This window comes from Pleurodeles waltl, chromosome 11 (assembly GCF_031143425.1).
Source record: "Pleurodeles waltl isolate 20211129_DDA chromosome 11, aPleWal1.hap1.20221129, whole genome shotgun sequence".
NCBI lineage: Eukaryota > Metazoa > Chordata > Amphibia > Caudata > Salamandridae > Pleurodeles > Pleurodeles waltl.
Genome location: NC_090450.1, coordinates 989,492,638 through 989,517,250, shown reverse-complemented (window position 1 = coordinate 989,517,250; position 24,613 = coordinate 989,492,638). Strand labels below are relative to the sequence as shown.

The window sequence follows — 24,613 nt, the reverse complement described above, 5'->3', positions numbered from 1 at the left end:
AAAAAGTGGATAAAGGTTTAAGTACAGACCCTATCCCTGACACAATCGGGCGACCAGGAGGCGGAATCCTCCCTTTATGAATCTTGGAGGCATTAGAAGTAGGGAATACGGGGATTCTTGGTCTCCAAAAATTCAGCTTCTTTCTGAGAAATCCACGAGTTGTTGGAAGCCTCTTCTATCATCCCTCTTATCTCTGTTTGTAGTCTCTCAGTAGGATCTTATGTAATCTGAACATAGTATGTGGAATCTCCTAATAGACGTAAGCACTCATGTTGGTAGTCCACTGTATTCATAACTATTGCGCTGCCCTTATCTGCTGGTTTGATCACTATGTTAGTATCATTTTCCAAAGGCTTCAAGGCATCCCTCTCTCTGTTGGATAGGTTGACAAAACTACGTCTTGGGCGAAGCTTAGTGAGATCATTCAACACAGCTTTTTCAAATGCCAAAACTTCGCAGGGCATTGATGCAGAAGGAGGCATGAACTTGGACGGTTTCTTGAGACCTGAGTCCTCAGGTTGGTTGTCAAGGGGTCTGTCCTTGAAGAAAAAATAAAGTCTAATTTTTCTAAAAACAAATTGGGAAAGCTCACAATGAAGACTGAAGAAATCTTCTTTTGGAGTGGGCACAAAGCCCAAACCTCCAAGAACCCTAGTCTCATCCAGACTGAGTGTTCTGGAGGTCAGATTCACTACTAGGTCCGAGTTGGTTGGTTCTTCCCTTGGCTTTGGGTCACCATCTGAGGTTCCTCCTGAGCCCAGTGTACCCTTCTGCCTCTTCCTCTCCTTCTGCCTCTTCCTCTGCTGCGGCCTAAAACAGGCATGTATGGTGGCATGGGGCATGGTTGGTAGAAAGGGAAGGGCTGCTTCCATGCTTAGGGTTGTCCTGGAGGGTACTGTGGGAAGTGAAAATAAGGTTGAGGTCTGTCATCTGTACTTCGTCCATCTGAGGAGGACCGCAAGCTATACTTCTGAGACTTCTTAACGGAAGTGGATGACTCGTCCGAGGAGACTGATTATCAGCAGAGACATCTTCCTTAATGTAAGGATACACCTTTTCTCTGCTGAACTTTGTCCTTCTGTAGTTTAGTGATCTTTTGCTGAGTTAAAAACTCTTTCGTCTCGTTAAGTTCGGAATTTATCTCCGTCAACCTACTCTTAAAAGCTGAGATGGAAACAGTTGTTTTAAGTGTGCTTTCCATTAAACTAATCTGAACAGTGATGGACTCTGCTATACGTTTAGAAGTGTTTATGATAAGAACAAGCCAATCTCTGGTACACTTCCATGCAATCTGAGCCCAATCTTTCCTAAAGACCAGGTCTTGTAGGAAGATTCTAGGCATATTAGAAACCAGTAGTCCGTTAGGGGCTATGTTTGCTCTCAAATATTTGGTCATAATTGTACTGTGTAGAACCGTTTTGATCAAGTCTCTTAAGTGTAGTCAATTTGTCCCATTCTTCTTTAGAAGGACCCGAAGGTCCATCATCATCATTACCTAAAATGGACGGGGTCTGCAAAATGGCGGACACAATATCGTCATCAAAGCTAAGCCCCTGGAAATTATCCATATCTGGGTATTTAGATGGAATCCCACAGCTAAACTGCTGTACTGAGTAGAACCAAAGAATGAGGGGATTGGGAGAGATAATGATCCAGTGTAGAGTCTCCCTAACTAGATACTATGAAATAAACATCGAGGTACACTGTTCCAAACAAAAGAAGAGAGACAGGAGAACGAGAGTAAAGAGTCTTAGTATTTAGGAGCAAAAACCTCACACACCCAAATGGGTGTCCTGCATCATCGGCGTTGCTGCTTGTCAGACCGACGCTGCAATGTCTGACGGGCACACCCCAAAGGGGGGTTCTTTGCCGGAGATCTTTTTCACGATGATGCCGCGACCCCCAAAAGGTGGGTTCGAAAAGGTAGAAGAGAAAGGAATCAATAGGGTAAAATTGGCTCACAACCCTGATCACAGAATAACCGATTTATTAGTCCATCCAGGGTATGGGCCAAGATTAAAAACAATAGGGAGAGTGCACCTGAAACCATGATCAGGTACTCTCAATCGTACTTTTTGAAATCTTAGGAAGGTCAGGCACTACCACACCTTTCCTAAAAACTGGGTCGACATGTTTCGTGTCTGTGATCCAACCGGATCCTATCACGCTTCTTCAGGACCAAAAACAACATAAACTTCTCCTACCACTACAGGGTGCACTATACCACAGAGCTCCATGAGCAATATGCCCCTACAGTGTCTAAGTCTATTCTTAGACATTGTAATTACAGTGTGGCCATATTAAGTATATGGTCTGGGAGTTTGTCAAAAACGAACGCCGCTGCTTCATAATGGCTACACTGAATACTGGGAAGTTTGGTATCAAACTTCTCAGAATAATAGACCCACACTGATGCCAGTGTTGGATTTATTAAAAACAAATGCACACAGAAGGCATCTTAGAGATGCCCCCTGTATTTTACCCAATCCTTCAGTGCAGTACTGACTGGTCTGTGCCAGCCTGCTGCTGATAGACAAGTTTCTGACCCCCTGGGGCGAGGGCCTTTGTGCCCTCTGAGGACAGAAACAAAAGCCTGCTCTGGGTGGAGGTGCTTCACACCTTCCCCCTGCAGGAACTGTAACACCTAGTAGTGAGCCTCAAAGGCTCAGGCTTCGTGTTACAGCTAGTGGAGATGCCCGCCCCCTGGACACAGCCCCCACTTTTGGCGGCAAGTCCAGAGGCGATAATGAGAAAAACAAGGAGTCGTCACTGGCCAGTCAGGACAGCCCCTAAGGTGTCCTGAGGTGACCCCTGCCTTTAGAAATCCTCCATCTTGATTTTGGAGGATTCCACCAATGGGAATAGGGATGTGCCCTCCTCCCCTCAGGGAGGAGGCACAAAGAGGGTGTAGCCACCCTCAAGGACAGTAGCCATTGGCTACTAACCCCCAGACGTAAACACACCCCATAATTCAGTATTTAGGGGCTCCCCAGAACCTAGGAAACTAGATTCCTGCAACCTGAAGACAAAGGACTGCTGACCTGAAGCCCTGCAGAGAATACGGAGACACCAACTGCTTTGGCCCCAGCCCTACTGGCCTGTCTCCCCACTTCAAGAAAAACTGCAACAGCGACGCGCCCTCCAGGGACCAGCGACCTCTGAAGCCTCAGAGGACTACCCTGCATCTAAAAGGACCAAGAAACTCCAGAGGACAGCGGCCCTGTTTAGCAAAGACTGCAACTTTGGAACAAAGAAGTAACTTTTAAAGACCACACATTTCCCGCTGGAAGCGTGAGACTTTCCACTCTGCCCCCGGCTCGACCTGCGGAATACTTACTCGACAGGGAGGACTCCCTGGCGACTGCGAGCCCGTGAGTAGCCGAAGTTTACCCCCCTGAACCCCCACAGCGACTCCTGCAGAGGGAATCCAGAGGCTCCCCCTGACTGCAACTGCCTGCTTCAAAGAACCCGACGCCTGGTAAATACACTGCACCCACAGCCCCCAGGACCTGTAGGATCCGAACTCCAGTGCAGGAGCGACCTGCAGGTGGCCCTCTCCCTTGCCCAGTTGGTGGCTACCCCGAGGAGCCCCCGCCTTGCCTGCCTGCTTTGCTGAAGAGACCCCTGGGTCTCCCATTGAACTACATTGCAAACCCGACACCTGTTTGCACTCTGCACCCGGCCGCCCCGTGCCGCTGAGGGTGTACTTTTTGTGCTGACTTGTTCCCCCCCCCCCCCCCCCACCCCCCCACCCCCCTACCTTTACCTGATTCACGGATAAATGAAATCAGGTTGGTGGATGCAGTGGTAAGAAAATTCTCTTCCAGGGGATCCTCTTCAATAGTCATAAACATTGAATATTCCCGCTCTCGTGCGGGGATCCCGGAGCATATATAAAAACACCCATGTATAAGTATAGACAATTTTCATACCAGAACCATGTGTACATGTGCATAACAGCAATGCAGACTACATTGATAAACAGGCTAAAATGCTGTATTTCTATTTTTTTTTTTTATTTTGTTTAATTCTTTTTAAACTCTCCTTTATAATTACAAGAGAATTTTTTTCCAAAGACCCATAGCTGGGCTCAGGAAAAGAAGCACTAGCAACATCTGTGAAAAAAAGAGAAAAAAACTACATTGAAAACAATAGAGCATTATTAGATTAATAGGCTGCATGCAGGTTAATACAGCAGAACCACAAAAATTTGGCACCGTGCCTTTAAGACCCTGACCACGACCACTGACGTCGAGCAGGTCGCAGTCAAGGGATCGCCGGTCACCGTCGAGGCACTCGATGTTGAGACCAGAGCAACCTACGGCACTCCCTTAGACGTCGTTGCAGCTGTCGACGCAGGTTTTACCTGTTGCAAGGAGAGGAGCATCTGCTTCTGCCAGCGGATAAGACCACTCCAACATCTCCGGTGGTCTCCATAAGAAGTGGTTCATCTCAGTCGAGAGCTGCATCGTCTGGGCATGTCTCGCCCATCAACTTGTCGGCAAGGTGGTTGGAGAGCCTTAATAGAACGACTGCCTCCCTAGACTCGCAGTATTCGAGGATGTACTCTCCTTCTGCATCTCTCCCGAGAACACCGTCGCCAACAGCGCGGGCAGGACGGGCTCGTTCTGCTTCTCACCAGTCGACCACGTGGCCTCGACGCTCTGCCACAGCATCTCGGAGCTGGTCACGCTCCCAGAGACGATCTAGGTCACGGTCACGCCATCGCAGAAGGTCCCCTTCTTGGTCATCGTCGGGGTACTCTGTAAGACAGTACTCCCCGACCTTAACGGATTCTCCACCAGCTAGAGTCTCCACGGTGGACGATATCACAACCTTTAACGAGGTGCTTCTCTGGGGAGCACAAAAACTAAATATAGTGGTCCCGGAACCCTCAACCTCCTCATCCGTGATCTTTGAAACCCTGCAACATAGAGCGGTTTCAAAGAAGTTGTTACCGCTAGTGCCTGGTCTGTTACAACCAACCATGGACACCTTTTTAGCACCTGCCACCCTCAGATCAGCTCCTGCTAGGATCTTGAAGAAATCAGGTTCACAGACAAATTGCCTAGGGACGACAGGCAGGATTTTCAGGAGATCCTTCAGGAGGGGTGTCTGGTCTCCAATCAGGTCATCAGCGCAGCAGCAGATGGGGCAGACTTAGCTGCACATGGTTATGCACGTGGGGTTTGTGCGCGAAGGTCTTCCTGGTTGAGACTGACAGGATTGAAGCAGGAAGCGCAGCAGCGTATCCTGAACCTTCCGTTCAACGGGAACTCGCTTTTTGGAACCCATACAGACGAGGAGATGGCGCATATGAAGACAGAAGTGGACACCATGAGAGCAGTGGGACTGGAGAGAAAAAAGGATTTCAGGCGAAGGTATAGACCTTATGATAGGCGCCCTTTTCAGCAGAGGGTTCAAACCCCTCATTGGTCCCAGAGGCCGCAGCAGAGGCAAGGACGCCCACTTCTCCAATCTTGTAAGGCCACGAGAGACCGAGGGTCAAGCAGGCCACAGCAGTCCACACCCAAAACTCCAGCAAAACAATGAGGACTCGCTTCCCTTAGCACCGTGCACCACTCCGGTAGGGGTAAGTATCACAGCGTTCATTCACGAGTGGCGTGCAATAACAAAAGACAAATGGGTGCTCAACATTGTCGAGAATGGGTACTCTTCTTTTCCGACAACCTCCTCCTCCCTTGCCACCAACCAAATGCAATCCGTTTCACATGAGCCTATTACGCAAAGAGGTTCACGTCCTTTTACGGAAAAAAGCAATAGAAAAAGTTCCAGTCGCGCACAGAGGGAAAGGAGTATACTCCTGTTATTTTCTGGTAGCAAAAAAGGTCGAGAGGGAGTTTTCAGACCGATTCTGGACTTACGACTACTGAACAAGTACATAAAAAAGCAAAAATTCAGGATGCGGTCTCTCCACCAGATTTTCCCTCCGCTACATCGAGGAGACGATGTGCTCCATCGACCTGCAAGACGTGTACTTTCATATCCCGATCATTCCCAAGCATCGGAAATTTCTACGCTTCTGGAGAGCCTCCCAGCACTATCAGTTCAAGATGCTTCCATTCGGCCTGAAATCTGCCCCTCGTGTTTTCTCAGAATGCGTAGCAACGGTAGCGGCGCATCTAAGGAAGCAAAAAATCTTCATTTACCCATACCGAGACGACTGGCTACTGAAAGCCTCCTCTCCGGAGCAGGCGAGAAGCCATCGGGACATTGTGCTCAGTGTTTTCAGGTCTCTAGGTCTACAAGTCAACTACCAAAAGTCCACCTTAATTCCAACACAAAATCTCCACTACCTGGAAGCAATACTGGATACAGAGCTCGAAAGAGTGTATCCTTCGGAGGAACGACTGTTATCAATAAAGAGAAAGTGTCAAGACCTGCTGAAGTCCAACCCTACGGCCCGTCAGGTGACATCGCTACTGGGTTCCATGGCCTCATGCATTTTCATTGTCCTGAATTCCAGGCTACATATGAGGCCTCTCCAAGAGGCGCTGGAAAACAACTGGAACCAGAGCACAGGCCGCTGGGAGGACATAGTGCGACTTCCGATAGGAGCACGACAGTCGTTGCAATGGTGGATGCACAGACCTCACCTGTCAGTAGGAGCTCCGTTTCACCAGGTAATCCCAACCGACACTCTGGTAACGGATGTGTCTCTTCAGGGATGGGGAGCTCATCTAGGTTCTCTTCAAGCTCAGGGCCTGTGGTCCGACAACGAAAGAGTACCACATCAACCTGCTGGATGTCAGAGCAGTCCATCTGGCTCTCAAGTCTTTTGCTCCATCGATTCAGGGGAAATCTCTCCTAGCACAAACGGACAATACAACCACAATGTATTCATTGAACAGACAAGGAGGAACGAGATCCATGCCCCTATCTCGGGAGTCTCGGACCATATGGCATTGGCTCTTAGCGAGAGGAATGTCGCTTACAGCAGTTCACCTACCAGGTCAACAAAATGTGGAGGCGGACTTCCTAAACAGAAATCTCGAGGACGCCCACGATTGGGTCCTTCACGACGAGGTCGTCGAAGACATCTTCGCTCAATGGGGTCGGCCTCAATTGGATCTTTTTGCAGACGAGGTAAACGGGAAATGCCCAGACTTCGCATCCAGGTTCTACCGTCCGGGATCTAGAGGGAATGCCCTGTTGATCGACTGGTCATGGATATTTCTCTACACCTTTCCTCCGATCCCCCTCATACCTGCGGTGATCAACAAACTCTACAGATCCAGCACCAGAATGATTCTCATAGCGCCGCAATGGCCTAGTCAGTTCTGGTACACAGATCTCCTCAACCTATCGGAACTGCCTCACAGGAGGCTGCCGTGCAGACCGGATCTCCTTTGCAGGCTGGGAGGCAAGATACTTCACCCCAACCTTCCCTCTCTGAGCTTGACGGCATGGCTCCTGAATTCCTGCAGTATGGGCACCTAGGGCTCTCGCAGGAGTGCATGAACATCTTGAAGGAGTCCAGACGGCCTTCCACGCGGCGTTGTTACGCGTTCAAGTGGAAGAGGTTCTACATATGGTGTCGTCAGCAAGGTCAGAATCCTATATTGGCTCAGGAGGAAGTCATACTGTCTTACCTACTTCATTTGGCAAAATCGGGTCTGCAAGTGTCCTGTATTAAGGTACATTTATCTGCCATTATAGTATCGTAAATCACCTTCTCAGGAATCCTTTTTTACAAGGGCAGTAGTCAAGGATTTCTTAGAAGGTTTGAAAAAAGTTTGTCCACCCATTCGAAAACCCTCCCCTCCATGGGAGCTAAACATAGTACCATCGAAACTCATGGGCCCTCCTTTCGAACCTATCCACAAAGCCTCTTTGCAACACCTTACGTGGAAGACGGCTTTTCTGGTAGCCATTACTTCCGCGAGGAGGGTCAGTGAAATTCAGGCTTTGTCCTCCAAAGAACCATACACAGTCTTCCACGAGAATAGAGTGGTTCTACGAACTCATCCATCATTCTTACCGAAGGTGGTGTCAGAGTTTCTCATCAATCAGGCTATTTCACTACCAACTTTTTTCCCCAATCCGGATACTCCGGCGGAGAAAGCTTTGCACTCACGAGATTTGAAAAGAGTGCTGAAATTTTACTTGGACAAAACCAAACTAATTAGACAATCTGACCACTTATTTGTCAATTATGGTCATTTGAGAACAGGCAAGGCAGCCTCAAAGCAAACCATCTAGATGGATAGTTTCATGTATTGTTACTGCATATCAATTGGCTAATAAACAACTACTTGCTAGGCCTAAGGCGCATTCAACAAGAGGAAAGGCGGCTGCGACTGCCCTCATTAATAATGTTCCAATCTCTGAAATTTGTAAGGCTGCTACATGGAAGTCTGTACATACATTTACTAGGCATTACTGTTTGGACTCAGATGCCAGAGCAGACGCCCAAGTTGGGTAAGCATCTCTGAGAAATGTGTTTGCATGATACATATCTATTCCTGCACTTCTATTAGACAGTCCGCAGAGTTAAGGGATGGGCTTGCTAATCTATTCAATGTTTGACTATTGATGAGGATCCCCTGGAAGAGAAGGATAAGTTACTTAGCTGTAAATCCTAGTTCTCTTCCAGGGGTATCCTCATCAAAGTCATAAACAACCCACCCTCCTCCCCGGACGCACGTCTCCTAGAAGTGCAGGACATACTATCTTTCGAATCTGCTACACAGCTTGTCACCGTAAAAAAGTACTGACCTAACTGTGAACCAACTGTCACCTCTCCTTCACCCCTGAAGCATGGTGGGATACTGGAGGTGCTCAGGGTCTTAAAGGCACGGTGGCAGAATTTTTATGGTTCTCCTGTGTTAACCTGCATGCAGCCTATTGGCTAAGAATGCTCCATTGTTTTCAATGTAGTTTTTTCTCTTTTTTTCTCTGATGTTACTACTGCTTATTTCCCTAGGCCCAGTTCTGGGGCTTTGGAAAGTATTTTTTCTCTTATTGTAATGTTGAAAAGGACTGTTTATAAAAATAAATAAAAAAAAAAACTCCATTGAAATAAAGCATTTTAACCTGCTTATGATTATAGTCTGCATTGCTGTTTTACACACGTATATGAGTTTAGTATGGAAATTTGTCTACTAAAATGCTATGTATATAGTTTTCGTGCATTTTTCATACTGAACATGTGTGTATTTTATATATGCTCCGGGGTCCCCGCACGAGGGCGGGAATATTCAGTGTTTATGACTTTGATGAGGATACCCCTGGAAGAGAACTAGGATTTACAGGTAAGTAACTTATCCTTACTTACCAACCCACCCATTATCCCTGCACTGCGAACTGATATCTAGGGAACGGTACTTCCCTCTAAGTACCCTAGTTTTGGTGCACCATTCTCAGTGTTCTTCATGGCTCTGTGCTACTTTATATGACTGCGACGTCATCACTGCAACACAACGCCAACAACACCCGCGGTCGACCAACGCCACCTAATTGTACGTACTGCTCGAAGAAAAATTCTCCAGATCCAGTCCGATGCCTGGGGAAATTCTAAGGTTCGGAATCTGGAACTAGATAATGTCTTTACCAGATATATCATTACCGAAGGTAAGTAACCTATACGTTATGGCGTGATCCAAACTGAGATAGTTTGATCTAAGCAATCCATAAGTAAATGGATAATGCACTTGTCAGAAGGCTAACATCCTGGTAAGCATAGAACGCTGTCTATGGGGGCAAAAGCAGGTAACTCTGCCTTGATGAAAAATGTCCCAGCTCCAAAGATCTGCAGAGCATCAGCTTGGAGGCGTCAACACTTTTGCAAAACATTGACTCCACCCTAGTGGGTCGAGCCTCCTTGCATAAGTTGTTTGACTTTGGGATGTATTGCTTTTTACTTCATATTTGGAAGCCTCATCCGAGGCTGTGTATGGTAACTTTACTATTCTATTCTTCTTTTTATAGGTTTGAGAGAGAATCCCATAACAGAGAAGGGAAGCCTGGCAGTAATCTTAGTTCTTTGTCTTGGCGCTTCTTTCATTCGTGGGACAGTGCTCTATGAGCCAAAGCAAGTCCATCTACTTTAAACATAATAAGGCGTTAGAGGTCTGTAGGAGTTGCAGCTTGGATTGCTTATTTTCTAAAAAAAAATAATAATAATTAAATGAAGGCGAAAAGTAAGTATTAATTTAGGAAAATTTACATTTCTGGTGACCTTCCTGGTGGCATGGAACTATTCTTCAGGAACTGAAGAGCTCATAACAGGTGAGTACCATTTCCTGTTTCAACATGATTGCCCTGATGCTCCACCAAACAGATTATCCAGTTCTTTCTAGCTCACTTCACTGCAGTGCTTTAAAGTGGTAGTAAAATATTGCTGTTGCTTCCTGTTTTGCAGTCTGCCATGGTGATGTTTGACTTGGCATGGATTATGTCTAAAGATTCCAATGATATGCTGTGGTATGTATTCCCTTTAGTTCTTTGAACATGTGTTTTATACTGACTTAATTAATGACCTGTATTTTATTCATCCAGTTTATAGCCAATTCATTCACACATTTGTATTTTCTCTTCCTACAATGCTAAAGGTATCTGCTTTGGAAAGCTTGCTAAAAATGTAATACACGTTTACTTGGACATGTTGACGAATTAACACTTGTACAATGGTTGTGAATGAATCAGTTTCCTAAGACTGGCTCGTGGATTCATATTAAACAGTAATTGGCAGTTTCTGTTCACAGTGTAAGTTTTTTATTTTATTTTTTATTTTAATAGTAATCCTTCTCAGATACTTGCCTGTTATTTTGTGCTCCCCAGCGACGTGTTTGGGGGGGGAGTAGAAGGGGGGGGGGGGGGGTGAAGAGTGAGGGGGTAGATGGGGGTGGTGAAGAGTGTGGGGGGGGGGGTGAAGGGGAGATGGGGGAGGGTTACGGGCAGGAGAACCTTCCCTTTATGAGCAGCATTTTCATTCTTTAGTTTTCATTGTCTTGTCTCTGCACAGCAGTGATTTGAGGTGAAAACTACTGATGAGGTAGAGCACTATGGGCATTCTGTACTTGGCTAACGAGCTGAAACGTATTTTTCCTCTTGCATTGCAAAGGTTACTCCAGGATTGGAAGTTTCATAGGTTTAATTGCTTGAATCGTTCCCGTTCGTCGAGATGGGAGTCTCCCCAGTACCTTATAATAGCAATGTAATGTTATACATAGTACATGAAGGCCCTAGGCCCTTCTCTTTTGGAGCATATCTTACTCAATTTAAAAGAGACCAAACCGGTTTCAGCCAATCAGGGTGCTTTGCCCTCTAGAACACTCCTGTGAGAAGCTCCAGCCCCTCAGATTTTCTACCGTATGTAGTGCTAGGGCGTCTTCACTGAGCTCTGCTCAGTTATACCTACTAAGTTATTTCTAGGAATTTTACAGTATTTCTATGTTTTGGGTGTTTTTTACTTTGCATTAAAGCACTTTTTTTTTTTTTTTTTTTACCAATCTGACTTCTCATCTCGCTGTTTCAGATAAAGAAAAGTCTCTTCAGGGCCTGTAAAACCTGTTGTAAAAGCAGTCTTCACTTGAAGGATCCTCAGCAGGATTGCATTTGTCTTTATCCGGATCATACAGCTAAAGACTGTAATGGGTGTCGAACATTTTCCAATAAACCTTTAAAAGACCAAGAAGGAAGGCTGCTGCTTTGGTGTCAGAAGCTGAAATCTAGGAAAGCCAGTTTCTGAACCTGATAGTGAGGACTCCTCTAAGTCCTCAAGATCTTGTAAAAAGGACCTAACTCCCCTATTCTCATTCTTCGAGTGAGCGGCCCAACAAAGCCTATAAAAATTACTCATGGGTCTTATAAAGGCCACAGTCCTTTGACATCTCCTCGGGAACATATGCCTTCTGCCGAACATTAGGAGAAAAAAGAGCAATCTATCTCTTTAGAAAGGCTAAAAAAGGGCATCATCTGAATCCTACACCACCTCCACAAGTTTGTCACTCTTTTTAAAAAAGCCTTTCTCAGCTCCATCTTCTGACTTGTCATCAAGCATCCACCATCGATGAAAACCTCGGTGGCTGCATCATCTTTGATGAAGACATACACAGCAGTGTCAACGATGGTGACTACCAGCACTGTCCACGCTGTGCACCGCTTATTCCTTCAGTCAACATCATCCCCGTCGACAGTGTCTACAACTAGACCGTCGATGCTGAAGATTTCCCTCACCTCACCGTTGACCACAGTGGCGTTTGTTCCTCTGTTGATGTCCATCCCATTGACGGTGAGACTGACTTCTCCATCGACAGAATAGACTGCTTTTGTGACGACAATCCTTGCCACCTTGTGAACGAGCCAGTTGACTACCCCGTTGGCTACCCCTTTGAAGGAAAAAACAGACATGAGAAAAGCAAGTATTTGACCCCATCACATTCTTCGCTGAGCAAGGTGACAACTCTGGTGCCAACACATCTGCTGGATGAGGAAGATTCGGGGGACGAAGGACCATTTGGTGTTGCACACAGTCCACCTGAACTGCACATATAGTGCCAGAAGGTGTAAGAAGAGTATGATGCAGGGTGTTATGAACATCAGGAATGCTATGCTTCTCAGGAGCACTATCAATACCCATACCAGGAGGAAAAAGTCTCTGTATCTTGTTCTCTGATTTAGGACTTGCAATTCATGCTCTGACTATAGAAAGTGTTTTCCACCTATGACCGCTTCTGTAGAACATGTATCCACACCTGCAGAGTCGCCTACAGTACAACCTTCTACACCCACATTGACAATGCCATTGCCCGAGTGAGTAAGGCACAACCGTCAGACAGATCTTCAAGACCCAGCAATCTCTGATGATAGAAAGGAAGGAGAGCTCCTCGACAACAGCACAGAATGGGATGATTATCTCATACCCACACCATCTCCTACACCTAGTCCAGTGGGTTTCCCACCTGAGGACTTTGGGGGTGGTGTTTCATAATTTAGTAGAAAGGGCTGCAAAAAGATTTGCACTCGCTATGCCTACTAAGTTGACAGTTTCCTCTAGGATTTTAAGCAGCCATTCCACAAGAGTGTCAGATTTATACGTTGTTAGCTACATTTGGGAAGAGGGCTTTAAGATGATGGAGAATCTAGCCACAGTCAGTGCCGTTCTTCAGCGTCTGGACAAGAAATACAAGGCTCCTGAAGGTGCTCCAGCCTGTCTAATTGACCATCCAAACCCGGACTCAGTGACCACCCAGGATGCACAACGTAGATACAAGAATCCCTCCACTCAAATATCTGTGCCCCTTGGCAAAGAGGGGTAGGAGCCTGTATAACATTGGTAAGAGTTTTTCCTCCGTTTCACACCTTTCTGTTAGAGTGGCAAAGTCTCCAGTGCTTCTATGGAGGTATGATCGACAACTATGGGCAGTCTCTAGATCAGTTACTAGAAGAGGTCAAAACAGAGGCTAAGAAGATCCTACAGGAGCGTGAGCATACTTCAGTGGAAGTGAGTCTATGCCATGGAATTCGCCACCAGTACTTGTAGTCAGCTTGCATGGGCTGCTGAATTTAGGTGGTGAGGCTGGCTCAAAGCAAACTCGTTTAGACCAGAGGTATAAAACAAGATATTAGATCTCCCAATTGATGTGGAGGCTCTTTTTGACAAGCATGTTGGCGAAGCCCTTCAAAAGACATACATCCATACAGCCAAATACTTCAGAATCCTCCAGTTTAGGAAGCGGCCGTTTTGGGGGTACCAGAGGACGAGGTTTTCCATCATAAAGGGGAGGATATCAACAATATTAGGATCCCTCCTACACATCTACCTACCAACAATTTTGTCTGCAATACACTCAAAAGCAGCCATTACAAGAAGTCTACAACAGGCCCATGCCGAAAGGCATAGTAGGATGTCAGGGAAGGGACGCTACTCATCACCAGTGACCAGCCACAGGCTATGGCTACCTTTTTTCTCTTGCCATGTCAACTAGGAGGAAGAATATCTGTAGGAAGTGGTCTCTGTATATACTATCTCAAAGTAAGAGATAGTGTACATAGAGTCCAAGGGTTCCCCTTAGAGGTAAGATAGTAGCAAAAAGAGATAATTCTAATGCTTTATTTTGTGGTAGTGTGGTCGAGCAGTAGGCTTATCAGAGGGTAGTGTTAAGCATTTGTTGTACACACACAGGCAATAAATGAGGAACACGCGCTCACTTATTCCAGGTCAATAGGTTTTTATATAGAAAAATATATTTTCTTAGCTTATTTTTAGAACCACAAGTTCAAGATTTGAAGTAAATACATAAAATGCAAGGTACTCCACACAGGTAAATAAGGAACTTTGAATTGGGGCAATAGCATACACAGTTTTAGTAAAAATGGCAATAAGCGATTTTAAAAGTGGACACTGCAAAAATTAACAGTTCCTAGGGGAGGTAACTAATGGTTAGTTTATCAGGTAAGTAAGACACTTACAAGTCTAAGTTCTTGGGCATAGGCAGCCCACAGTTGGGGGTTCAAAGCAACCCAAAGTTACCACACCAGCAGCTCAGGGCCGGTCAGGTGCAGAGGTCAAAGAGGTGCCCAAAACACATAGGCGCCTATGAAAAACAGGGGTGCTTCAGGTCCAGTCTGCCTACAGGTAAGTACCTGCGTCTTCGGAGGGCAGACCAGGGGGGTTTTGTAGGGCACTAGGGGGGGAGGGGGGGGGAAGGAGAGATGACACAAGTAGGCACACAAAACACACCCTCAGCGGCACAGGCGTGGCCGGGTGCAGTGTGCAAAACAGGTGCCTGGTTTGTAATTGAAATCAATGGAGGGACCCGGGGGTCACTCTAGCGGTGCAGGCAGGGCACAGGGGGGCTTCTTGGGCCAGCCACCACCTGGGCTAGGCAGAGGGTCGCCTGGTGGTCACTCCTGCACTCAGGTTCGGTTCCTTCTAGTCCTGGGGGCTGTGGGTGCAGTGCTTGGTCCAGGTGTTGGATTCCTTGTTACAGGCAGTTGCAGTCAGGGGGAGCCTCTGGATATTCTCTGCATGCATCACAGTGGGGGGGTCGTCTCGGGCTACTCATGAGGTCGCAGTCGTCTGGGAGTCCTCCTTGTGGTGTTGGTTCTCTGGATCTTGAGACGGGGCATCGGGAGCAGTGTGTGAAGTCTCACGCTTCTGGCGGGATGAATGAGGTCTTTAAAAGTTTCAAGAAAGTTGCAAAGTTGTTGCTGTTGTTGAGCAGAGCCGCTGCTCACTGGAATTTCTTGGTCCTTTGGTTCAGGGCACTCCTCTGAGGCTTCAGAGGTCGCTGGTCCATGTCTGATGCGTTGTTGTTGCAGTTTTCTTCGAGTCAGGAAACAGGCTGTTAGGGCTGGGGCCAAAGCAGTTGTCGTCTCCGTCGTCTCTGCAGGGCTTTCAGGTCAGCAGTCCTTGTTTCAGGTTGCAGGAATCTGATTTCCTGGGTTCTGGGGTGCCCCTAAATACTAAATGTAGGGGTGTTTTAGGTCTGGGGGGCAGTAGCCAATGGTTACTGTCTTGGAGGGTGGCTACACCCTCTGTGCCTCCTCCTCCTTGAGGTGAGGGGGGGGGGGGGGCACATCCCTAATCCTATTGGGGGAATCCTCCAATCTCAAGATGGAGGATTTCTAAAGGCAGGGGTCACCTCAGCTCAGGACACCTTAGGGGCTGCCCTGACTGGTGGGTGGTGACGCCTTGTTTTTTTCATTATCTCCGCCAGCCTTGCTGCCAAAAGTGGGGACTGTGGCCGGAGGGGCGAGCATCTCCACTAGCTGGGATGCCCTGGGGTGCTGTAACAAAAGGCATGAGCCTTTGAGGCTCACCACCAGGTGTTACAGTTCCTGCAGGGGGAGGTGAGAAGCACCTCCACCCAGTGCAGGCTCTGTTTCTGTCCTCGGAGCGCACAAAGGCTCTCACCCCAGGTGGGCAGAAACTCGTCTGTGGCAGGCTGGCACTGACCAGTCAGTCCTGCACTGAAGGATTGGGTAAATTACAGGGGGCATCTTCTAAGATGCCCTCTGTGTGCATTTTGTGATAAATCCACACTGACGCCAGTGTTGGATTTATTTTTCTGAGAAGTTTGATACCATACTTCCCAGTATTCAGTGTAGCCATTATGGTGCTGTGGAGTTCGTTTTGACAAACTCCCAGACTATATACTTAATATGGCCACACTGTACTTACAATGTCTAAGAATAGACTTAGACACTGTAGGGGCATATTGCTCACTCAGCTATGCCCTCACCTGTGGCATAGTGCACCCTGCCTTAGGGCTGTAAGGCCTGCTAGAGGGGTGACTTACCTATGCCACAGGCAGTATTTTGTGGGCATGGCATCCTGAGGGGGATGCCATGTTGACTTTGCCTTGTTCTCCCCACCAACTCACACAATCTGTAATGGCAGTGTGCATATGTTAGGTGAGGGGTCCCTTAGGGTGGCACAACACATGCTGCAGCCCTTAGAGACCTTCCCTGGTCACAGGGCCCTTGGTACCACTGGTACCTTTTACAAGGGACTTATCTGTGCCCAGGGTGTGCCAATTGTGGAAACAATGGTACATTTTTAGTGAAAGAACACTGGTGCTGGGGCCTGGTTAGCAGGGTCCCAGCACACTTCTCAGTCAAGTCAGCATCAATACCAGGTAAAAAAAAAAAAGGGGGGGGTGGGAACTGCAACAGGGAGCCATTTTCCTACAATATCCCATTACAAACACCACTGACAAGTAATAACATCGGACCAGTGGGTCCTGGATTGTAGGAAAATACCCTCTTTTTGGCATCCCCAATTTTTCCCTGCTGTCAGTGTGTTTTGACTGGTTTCACTGAGTCCAGCTACATAATGGTAACTCAACTCCGAACCTGGGCATATTTGGTATCAAACATATCTGAATCATAACCCAATATTGATGCCGGTATTGGTTGTATGATTCCATGCACTCTGTGGGCTCCTTAGAGGACCCCCAGCATTTTTCCTACCAGTCTTCTCGGGTTTTCCTGGCCGCCCCCGCTGTTGCCACTCCTCAGATGGGGTTCTGCCCTCCTTCTGTTTGACCAGCTCAACCGGGAAGGCAGAACAAAACATTTCCTGTGGGAGAGGGAGGCAACACCCGGTCTCCCCCTGGAAATAGGTGTTACGTGGCTTGGGAGGGGTAGCGTTCCCAAGCAAACGGTGTGCTTTGAAGGGCACATTTGGTGCCCTCCTAGCATAAACCGGTTTGCACCAGTCCAGGACCCCCGAGTCCCTGCTCTGGCGTGAAACTGGACAGTGGAAAGGGGGGTGGCCACTCCCTATCCATCACCAACCCAGGGGTGGAGCCCAGATGTCCTCCAGGTGGCCACTTGATTCTGTCATCTTGAATCCAAGGTGGACAGAGGCTCCTGGGAGCATAGGAGTGGCCAGGTCAGGTAGGTGAGGTCACAGCCTCCTCCTGATAGGTGGTCATCCTGCTAGGTGACCAGTCCCTCTTTCTGGGCTATTTAGTGTCTCCCTATTGGGTGGGGTCCTCAGATTCGACTTGCGGGATTTCTCTGTGTTGTTTACTTCATCTTCTAGCCACTGGAACTGCAACTGGACCCTCTAGGAACCGATAATCTGCAACTACAGTGACAACTCCACTCTGCAACATTGTTTCTCTGTCTCCTTCCAGCATCTGCAAAATTTCCCCGGCTGTACATCCTATGAGGATGACAAGTCTTCACCCTGCACAAGAAATAAGAAGAAATCTCCCTTGGAGTGAAGGAGTCATTCCCCTGCATCCGCAGGCACTAATTGCAGTGACGACCAGCTGCATGGATCTTCTCTCCTTCAAAGCTGTGTAGATCCTGCATCTCAGGTGGTGTTCTGGAGTGGTTCCCTTGGTCCTCTCTACCAGGTGTCCAACTTGGGAGACTGTAGGCCCTTATCTTTCCTTGGAGGAGGGTACCCCTGTGCACTGTGACTCTTGCAGCTACCAAGGCTGGTTTGTTCCCCCCCCTCCAAAGGATCTTGAGGCTCTGTGTAGCCCTGGCCCCCAGCACTCCTTCCTTCAGAGCAGTCTCCTGCCTGCTGCTTCAGCGACGTGGGATTACTCTTCAGGTGTGCTGAGTGGGCCTCACAGTGACTCCTGTGCCTGCTGCCAGTGCGTTGCCTGTGGGGGCTGCCTCCCCTCCCTGTGATCCTCCCAGCTGCTGAGGGTCACCCTGGATCCCCCTCCTTGAGTTGATTCCCCTTGCTGGTCCTCTGCAGTCTTGCAAACCTTCTCTGACTCTTGTATTTGCCAAGGCTTGTTGGTGGTTTTCCAGCACCACTGATCATTTGCATCTCGACCGCCTAAGTGAGACATCACTTGCATAAGTTAAAGGACTCCTCTTTGGCTCCTGTGCTGCACTGCTGACCTTCCTTGTCTTCTGTTAAACTGGTCCTGCATTCACAGAAGGGTGGGGTAGTGGCTCATGCCACAACCAGACACTCCAGCTCATACTGGACTTGGCCCCCTTCCTTTGCTGGTCCTCTTCTGTCAGGAATCCACATTTGGGTCCTTCCAGTCTTGTCTGGGTCTTGCACATCCTTTTTCAAAGTCCTACTGTTGGTTTTGGGGAAAACCAGGTACTTCATCTGCTCTTCTGGTCTCTGGGAGTCACTCTGGTACTCATATCTTTGGCTACCTAGTTCCTCCAGCTCCCTTCTACCAATTCCACTTCCTTATGTGGGGGACTGCCTTTCACATACCACTTTTTAAGTATATGGTTTGTTCTTCCCATGGGCCATCACTGTTTGCTATTGCTTTTACCAAGGCCTATTGCTTTCTATACTTTCTATTGGTTACTAATGTGTACATAACTGTTTACTTACCTCCAGTTGGGATATTGGTTATACAGTATTTTAATATTTGTGTTACCATAAGAAAGCACCTTTATTTTTGTACAACTGTGTGGTTTTTTCATGTAAGTCCTGTGTGACTGTAGCGGTATTGCATAAGCTTTGCATGTCTCCTAGATAAGTCTTGGCTGCTCATCCACAGCTACCTCTAGAGAGCCCTGGCATCCTAGACTCTGCCTACACTTCACTAACAGGGGATACCTGGATCTGGTATCAGGTGATTACAGAATAGGTGCTCACCATACACCAGGCCAGCTTTCTAGATGGACCCTGTTCAATTTAGCCACACCTTGTAATTTGTTCAGATCCCACCACCAAACCCCTTTTATCTCTATTCCATAGCATCTTCAACTGCTCACATTGGAAGTTCTGACCATGATCAAGGAGGAGGCAACAGTGTTTTTGAAGAGTCGAGGGATTCTTTTCCCGCTTCTTGGTCTGCAACAAGTGGAATGAGTGGCTTCCAATCCTCAACCTTTGATCTTAACAAATATCTCAAAAAGCAGTCATTCTTCATGGTAACATTACAGGATATATGCTGCTACTCCTAAATCCTATCCTAAATCCTATGTCAATCCTGTATCTCCAGGATGTGTATCCTCACAGCCCTGTCCATCCATATCACAGAAGTTTCATAAGAATCACAATAGCTGGCAGCCACCACCAGTTTAGGGCTCTTCCTTTGGGCCTGAAGTCAGCCCCCTAGATATTCACAAAGTGCCTGGCGCCAGTAGCAGTGATCTTAAGGAAACAGACATCAAGTGTTCCCATATTTAGATTGACTCGTCAAGGCACTTTGTGAATATCCAGGGGGCTGACTTCAGCACAGTGATCAGCAGCAGCCTGCATAACCCTGTTTAACGAGTTGGGTCTGTCCAACCCTCAAGGAGCATAACCTTCTTCGGAGCATTACTAGACACTATACTCAACGCGGTGGCCCCCCCTCGTCATAAAGACAACTAAGGCTGATAACATCGGCAAAGTTGATCCAAAGTGCCTCTACAAATCACTATTGGGGATGATGTTATCTTGCATTCCTCTAGTTCTGTTCTGCCTGCTAAGAACACGATCCCTCCAAGAGCAACTAGACAACCAGTGAATCCAGGCTCTTTTGACAACATTATCAGGGTCACTCCAGCCATGATCACAGCCCTTTATTGGTGGACAGGCAACCGCACCTGTCAATCATCTGTCATTCCTCTCCATTGGTCATCACCACTGTTGCTTCCCTGGAGGGATGGGGAGCGTACATTTGGGACCCACAAGTCAGTAGCAAATGGAAAGAAACCTCACTGGCGCTATAACATGAATCTGCTCGAGCTCAGGGCAGGACCCCTGACCCTACAGGCTTTCCTTCAGTAAATAAAGTACTCTGCAGTTCTGACAATACAAAAACAATGAACTTTATAAACTGGGCAGCACCAGATGACTTCTCCTTTCTCAGGACTTACAAAACATTTGGAATTGGTCCATGCGGCACAGGGTGAATCTAGGAGCAGAGCACGTGCAAGGAAATCTGGCCACGATTGACTTTCTCAGCTAATTAAAGAACATCTTGCCATGAGTGGTAATTGGATCAGAAAACTCAGTCAAGTCTTCTCACAGAGGGGCAAGCCGAATCTCTCCCTATTTGCAACTCTCCAGAACACCAAATGCTGATTCTTTGCAAGCTGTCATCCTCATCCAGGATCATGGGGGAATGCATTTTTGATGGCATGGAATACATGCTTACACTTTTCTGCTCATTCCAAAGGTTCTCACAACGATGAAGACCAAACCTTGCAGGATAATCCAAATAGCTCTCTCGTGGAGCATTGGTTTACGGAACTGCTTCTCCTTTCGGAGATTCCGCACATCCTGTTGATGACTGTGCCTTTCTTCCTGGCGATGAACAAGGGCCAAGTGTTAGACCCGGATCCCGAGTCTCTTCGCTTATCGCCTTGGCTCCTGAGCACAATGAATTTGCCCACTTGAACATCTCTCCCAACTGTAGGGACATACTTGCCAGAGCCCAATGGGACAGCACAAACAAAACCTATTGTCAGAAGTGGAAGAGATTTTGTATATGGTGCCAGAAAGCGCAGGTCCATCTGTTCTCATAGTCACCTGAACAGATCCTTTCATATCTATTACAGTTGGCAAGATCTAGAATGGCTCATGCTTCCATCGGAGTTCATCTGGCTGCTAAATCCCGGTTTTAAGTCCAGGCAAGTCACCATCATTGTGGTGTGCCAGAGTTTTATCTTCTCAAGGGGTTGGTTAGTGTTTTCACACCAGTCAGATCGCCTCTCTTTTTGCAACTTAATATGGTGTTATCACTGCTCATGAAGCACCCATTTGAACCCAGTCACAGGATGGATATAACCTTCTTTTCCTAGGAGGTTGCTCTTCTTGTGGCCCTGACTTCTGCTAGAAGTGTCCGTGAGATCCAAATCCTTGACTTCCAAGAACCTTTCTCGCAATTTAAGGACGATATGGTAATCCTTCGCACAAACCCGAATTTTATTTCTAAAGTCCCTTCAGACTTTTACCTAAATGAACAGGTTATTCTGAAGACGTTCTTTATGAACCTTACAGCACCGGCCAAACAAGCTCTTCATTCTCTGTTCATGTAAAGGTGCCTTAAGTTATACCTTGACAAGACCAAAGTGTTGTAGTTTGGACTCTTGCCCTGGGCAAGACTGCTGGTTTGGGGATGACAGTACGTATGTTTGTAGGTGACTATGCCTGTCCTACAACAAATCACCACTGTAGCCCCAACCCTTCCGGCTCACTAGCAGTACCTCACCAACAAACCAAACAGTTGAAGGTGATTTGTGGCAGCTTTTAGGCATGGACTCAGAATTATGACATCTCAGGGAATGTCGTGGTTAAACAGATTACCTCTTTCTCACAGATATATTAGTTCTCTTCCAGGGGATCCTCATCAATAGTCATAAACATTGAATATTCCCGCCCTTGTGCGGGGACCCCGGAGCATATATATATAAAATACATACATATTATCATGTGTAAAACAGCAATGCAGGCTATAATCATAAATAGGCTAAAATGCTTTATTTCTATGCAAGTTTTTTTTTTTTTTTTTTTTTTTTTTTATATTATAAAATCACAAATAGATCATAAATATCTACCTAAGCCCCAAAAACTGGACTTAGGGAAGTAAACAGCAGTAAATATCAGAGAAAAATAGAAAAAACCACATTGAAAAACAATGAAGCATTCTTAGCCAATAGGCTGCATGCAGGTTAACACAGGAGAACCATAAAAACTTTGGCACCGTGCCTTTAAGACCCTGAGCACCTCCAGTATCCCACCATGCCTCAGGGGTGAAGGGAAGGTGACAGTTGGTTCACAGTTAGGTCAGTTCTTTTTTCCAGCTTCTTCTGAGAGGATCCTGGAGCATTGAGCTCTCAGTTTTTCTGAGTTTTCCTCAGAAAAATTCTTTAAAAAAGCGTTTTTTCACTTTTCACTCGACAAGTAACATCTTTGTCTGAGCTAGGAAGGTTTTTTCTGACAGAAAAATGCCATCTCTTTTTGTAAAATGTCCCTCTTGTGGGAAGAAGAAAGCCCAGTCAGACCCACACTCTCTGTGTATTGTCTGCCTGCCACAGAGTCACTGTCCTGACACCTGCAAGTATTGTAAGAACATGTCAAGGAGGACTCTCAAAGACAGAGAGAAGATCAGGCTACATGGGCTTCAGGAGAGGAAAAAGTCAACATCCTCTTCACTTCCCAGACCTACAGCAGAAGGAATGGCCCGATCGACGTCGACAGGTAGGATTGTACCTGTTTGTTCTCCATCGACGTCATCGGCACCACCGTCTCACCGGCATAGATCGCCGTCGACGGCGACCAGACCGACGTCGAGGGACAAAACGTCGAAGCATGGACACAGGGGTACATCTCCGTCGACGGCAGGCCGCCGTTCGGCGTCGAGTCATCTCCGGCGCTCCCGTTCGCCGTTGAGAACGTCTCACCCCTTGGCGTCGAAGGACACGACACCAAAAACACCTCGACGGCATGAACATCCGCCGTCGACCACTCGCCACTCAACGTCGAGACACACGACGGCGAGTAGGTCCAGGTCCCGCGATAGGCGATCGGCGTCAAGACACTCGACGGCAAGACCTCCGACGTCAAGACCTTCGACGTCGAGAGCAGACCAGCCATCGCAACCTTCGACGTCGAGGATACAATCGACGTCGACACAACCTTCAGCTGTTTCACAGGCAGTAGAGCCAGCGGACAAAGCTCCCTCACCGGTGGTCTCTATAAGGAGTGCATCATCCCATTCCAGAGCATCGGGGCATGTTTCTCCCATCACAGCATCCCCGGACTCACAATACTCGAGGATGTATTCTCCTACTGCCTCATTACCGAGAACGCCATCGCCTACAGCTAGAGCAGGACGGGCTCGTTCTGCTTCTCGTCAGCCGACCACAAGACCTGCACACTCTGCTACAGCCTCTCGGAGCAGGTCCCGTTCCCGAAGGAGAACCAGGTCACGAACACCACGCAGAAGATCACCTTCTTGGTCTTCTTCAGGATCGTCTGTGGGGCGCTACTCCCCCACACTCACAGATTCTCCACCTGCTAGGATTTCCCCGGTGGATGATATCACCACTTTTAATGAGGTTCTTCTAAGGGGAGCGCAGAAGCTAAATATTGAGGTACCGGAGCCGGCCACCTCATCCTCAGTTATCTTTGAGACCCTACAACACAGATCAGTCTCGAGAAAACTGCTGCCACTAGTACCGGGTTTGCTGCAACCGACTATGGACACTTTTCTGTCTCCAGCCACTCTCAAGTCTGCCCCGGCTAGGATTCAAAAGAAATACAAAGCTCCAGAACAAGATCCTTTATTCCTGCGGAAGGATCCGCCACCGGACTCTGTGATCTTAGCCGCAGCCAGAAAAACACACTCTGTGGCATCATCTTCCACAGTCCCCCCGGATAAGGAGAGCAGACACCTAGACTCTCTGGGGAGAAAGATGTGCGGTACGGCGGCATCTGCTATGAAGGTCTCCAGCGCCTCAGCACTTCTGGGCAGATATGACCGCTCTCTGTGGGACTCACTCCACAGATTTACAGAAAAGTTGCCCAGGGAAGATAGACAGGACTTCCAGGAAATCTTGCAGGAAGGGGGCCTAGTATCTAACCAGGTCATCAGCGCGGCGGCGGACGGGGCGGATTTGGCTGCGCATGGGTATGCGCACGGAATCTGCGCTAGGAGGTCTTCCTGGCTACGGCTCACGGGTCTGAAACAGGAAGCACAGCAGCGCATTTTGAACCTCCCATTCAGCGGGAGTTCGTTGTTCGGTACCCACGCGGATGAAGAGATGGCCCGAATGAAAACGGAAGTCGACACGATGAGGGCAGTGGGCCTGGAACGTAAAAAAGACTTCAGGCGGAGGTACAGGCCGTATGACAGACGACCATTCCAGCAGAGGGTTCAAACCCCTCACTGGTCTCAAAGGCCACAACAACGACAGGGACGTCCCCTGTTTCAGGCACGTAGACCCACAAGAGACAGAGGGTCAAGTAGACCTCAACAGTCTACAGCAAAGACACCATCAAAGCAATGAGGCATTGCTTCCCTCAGCACTGTGCACCACTCCGGTGGGGGGAAGTGTTACGCATCATCTTCGCGAGTGGCACTCAATCACAAAAGACAAATGGGTGCTCAATATTGTCGAACATGGCTATTCTCTCCTTTTCAAAAAACCTCCTCCACACTTTCCGCCAGCAAGGTGTTTTCCTTCTCATCTCAGCCTGCTACGCAAGGAA

General features: G+C 47.7%; 1 protein-coding gene across 1 annotated transcript in view; it reads left to right on the top strand.

Annotated features, from left to right (window-relative positions):
- CDC45 (cell division cycle 45) overlaps nucleotides 1-24,613 on the top strand; it is a 548,847-nt gene that overhangs the window by 185,679 nt on the left and 338,555 nt on the right. Inside the window, exon 8 of the mRNA XM_069215317.1 lies at nucleotides 10,385-10,446. Coding sequence (XP_069071418.1) covers nucleotides 10,385-10,446 — 62 coding nt within the window. The remainder of the gene's footprint in view (nucleotides 1-10,384; nucleotides 10,447-24,613) is intronic.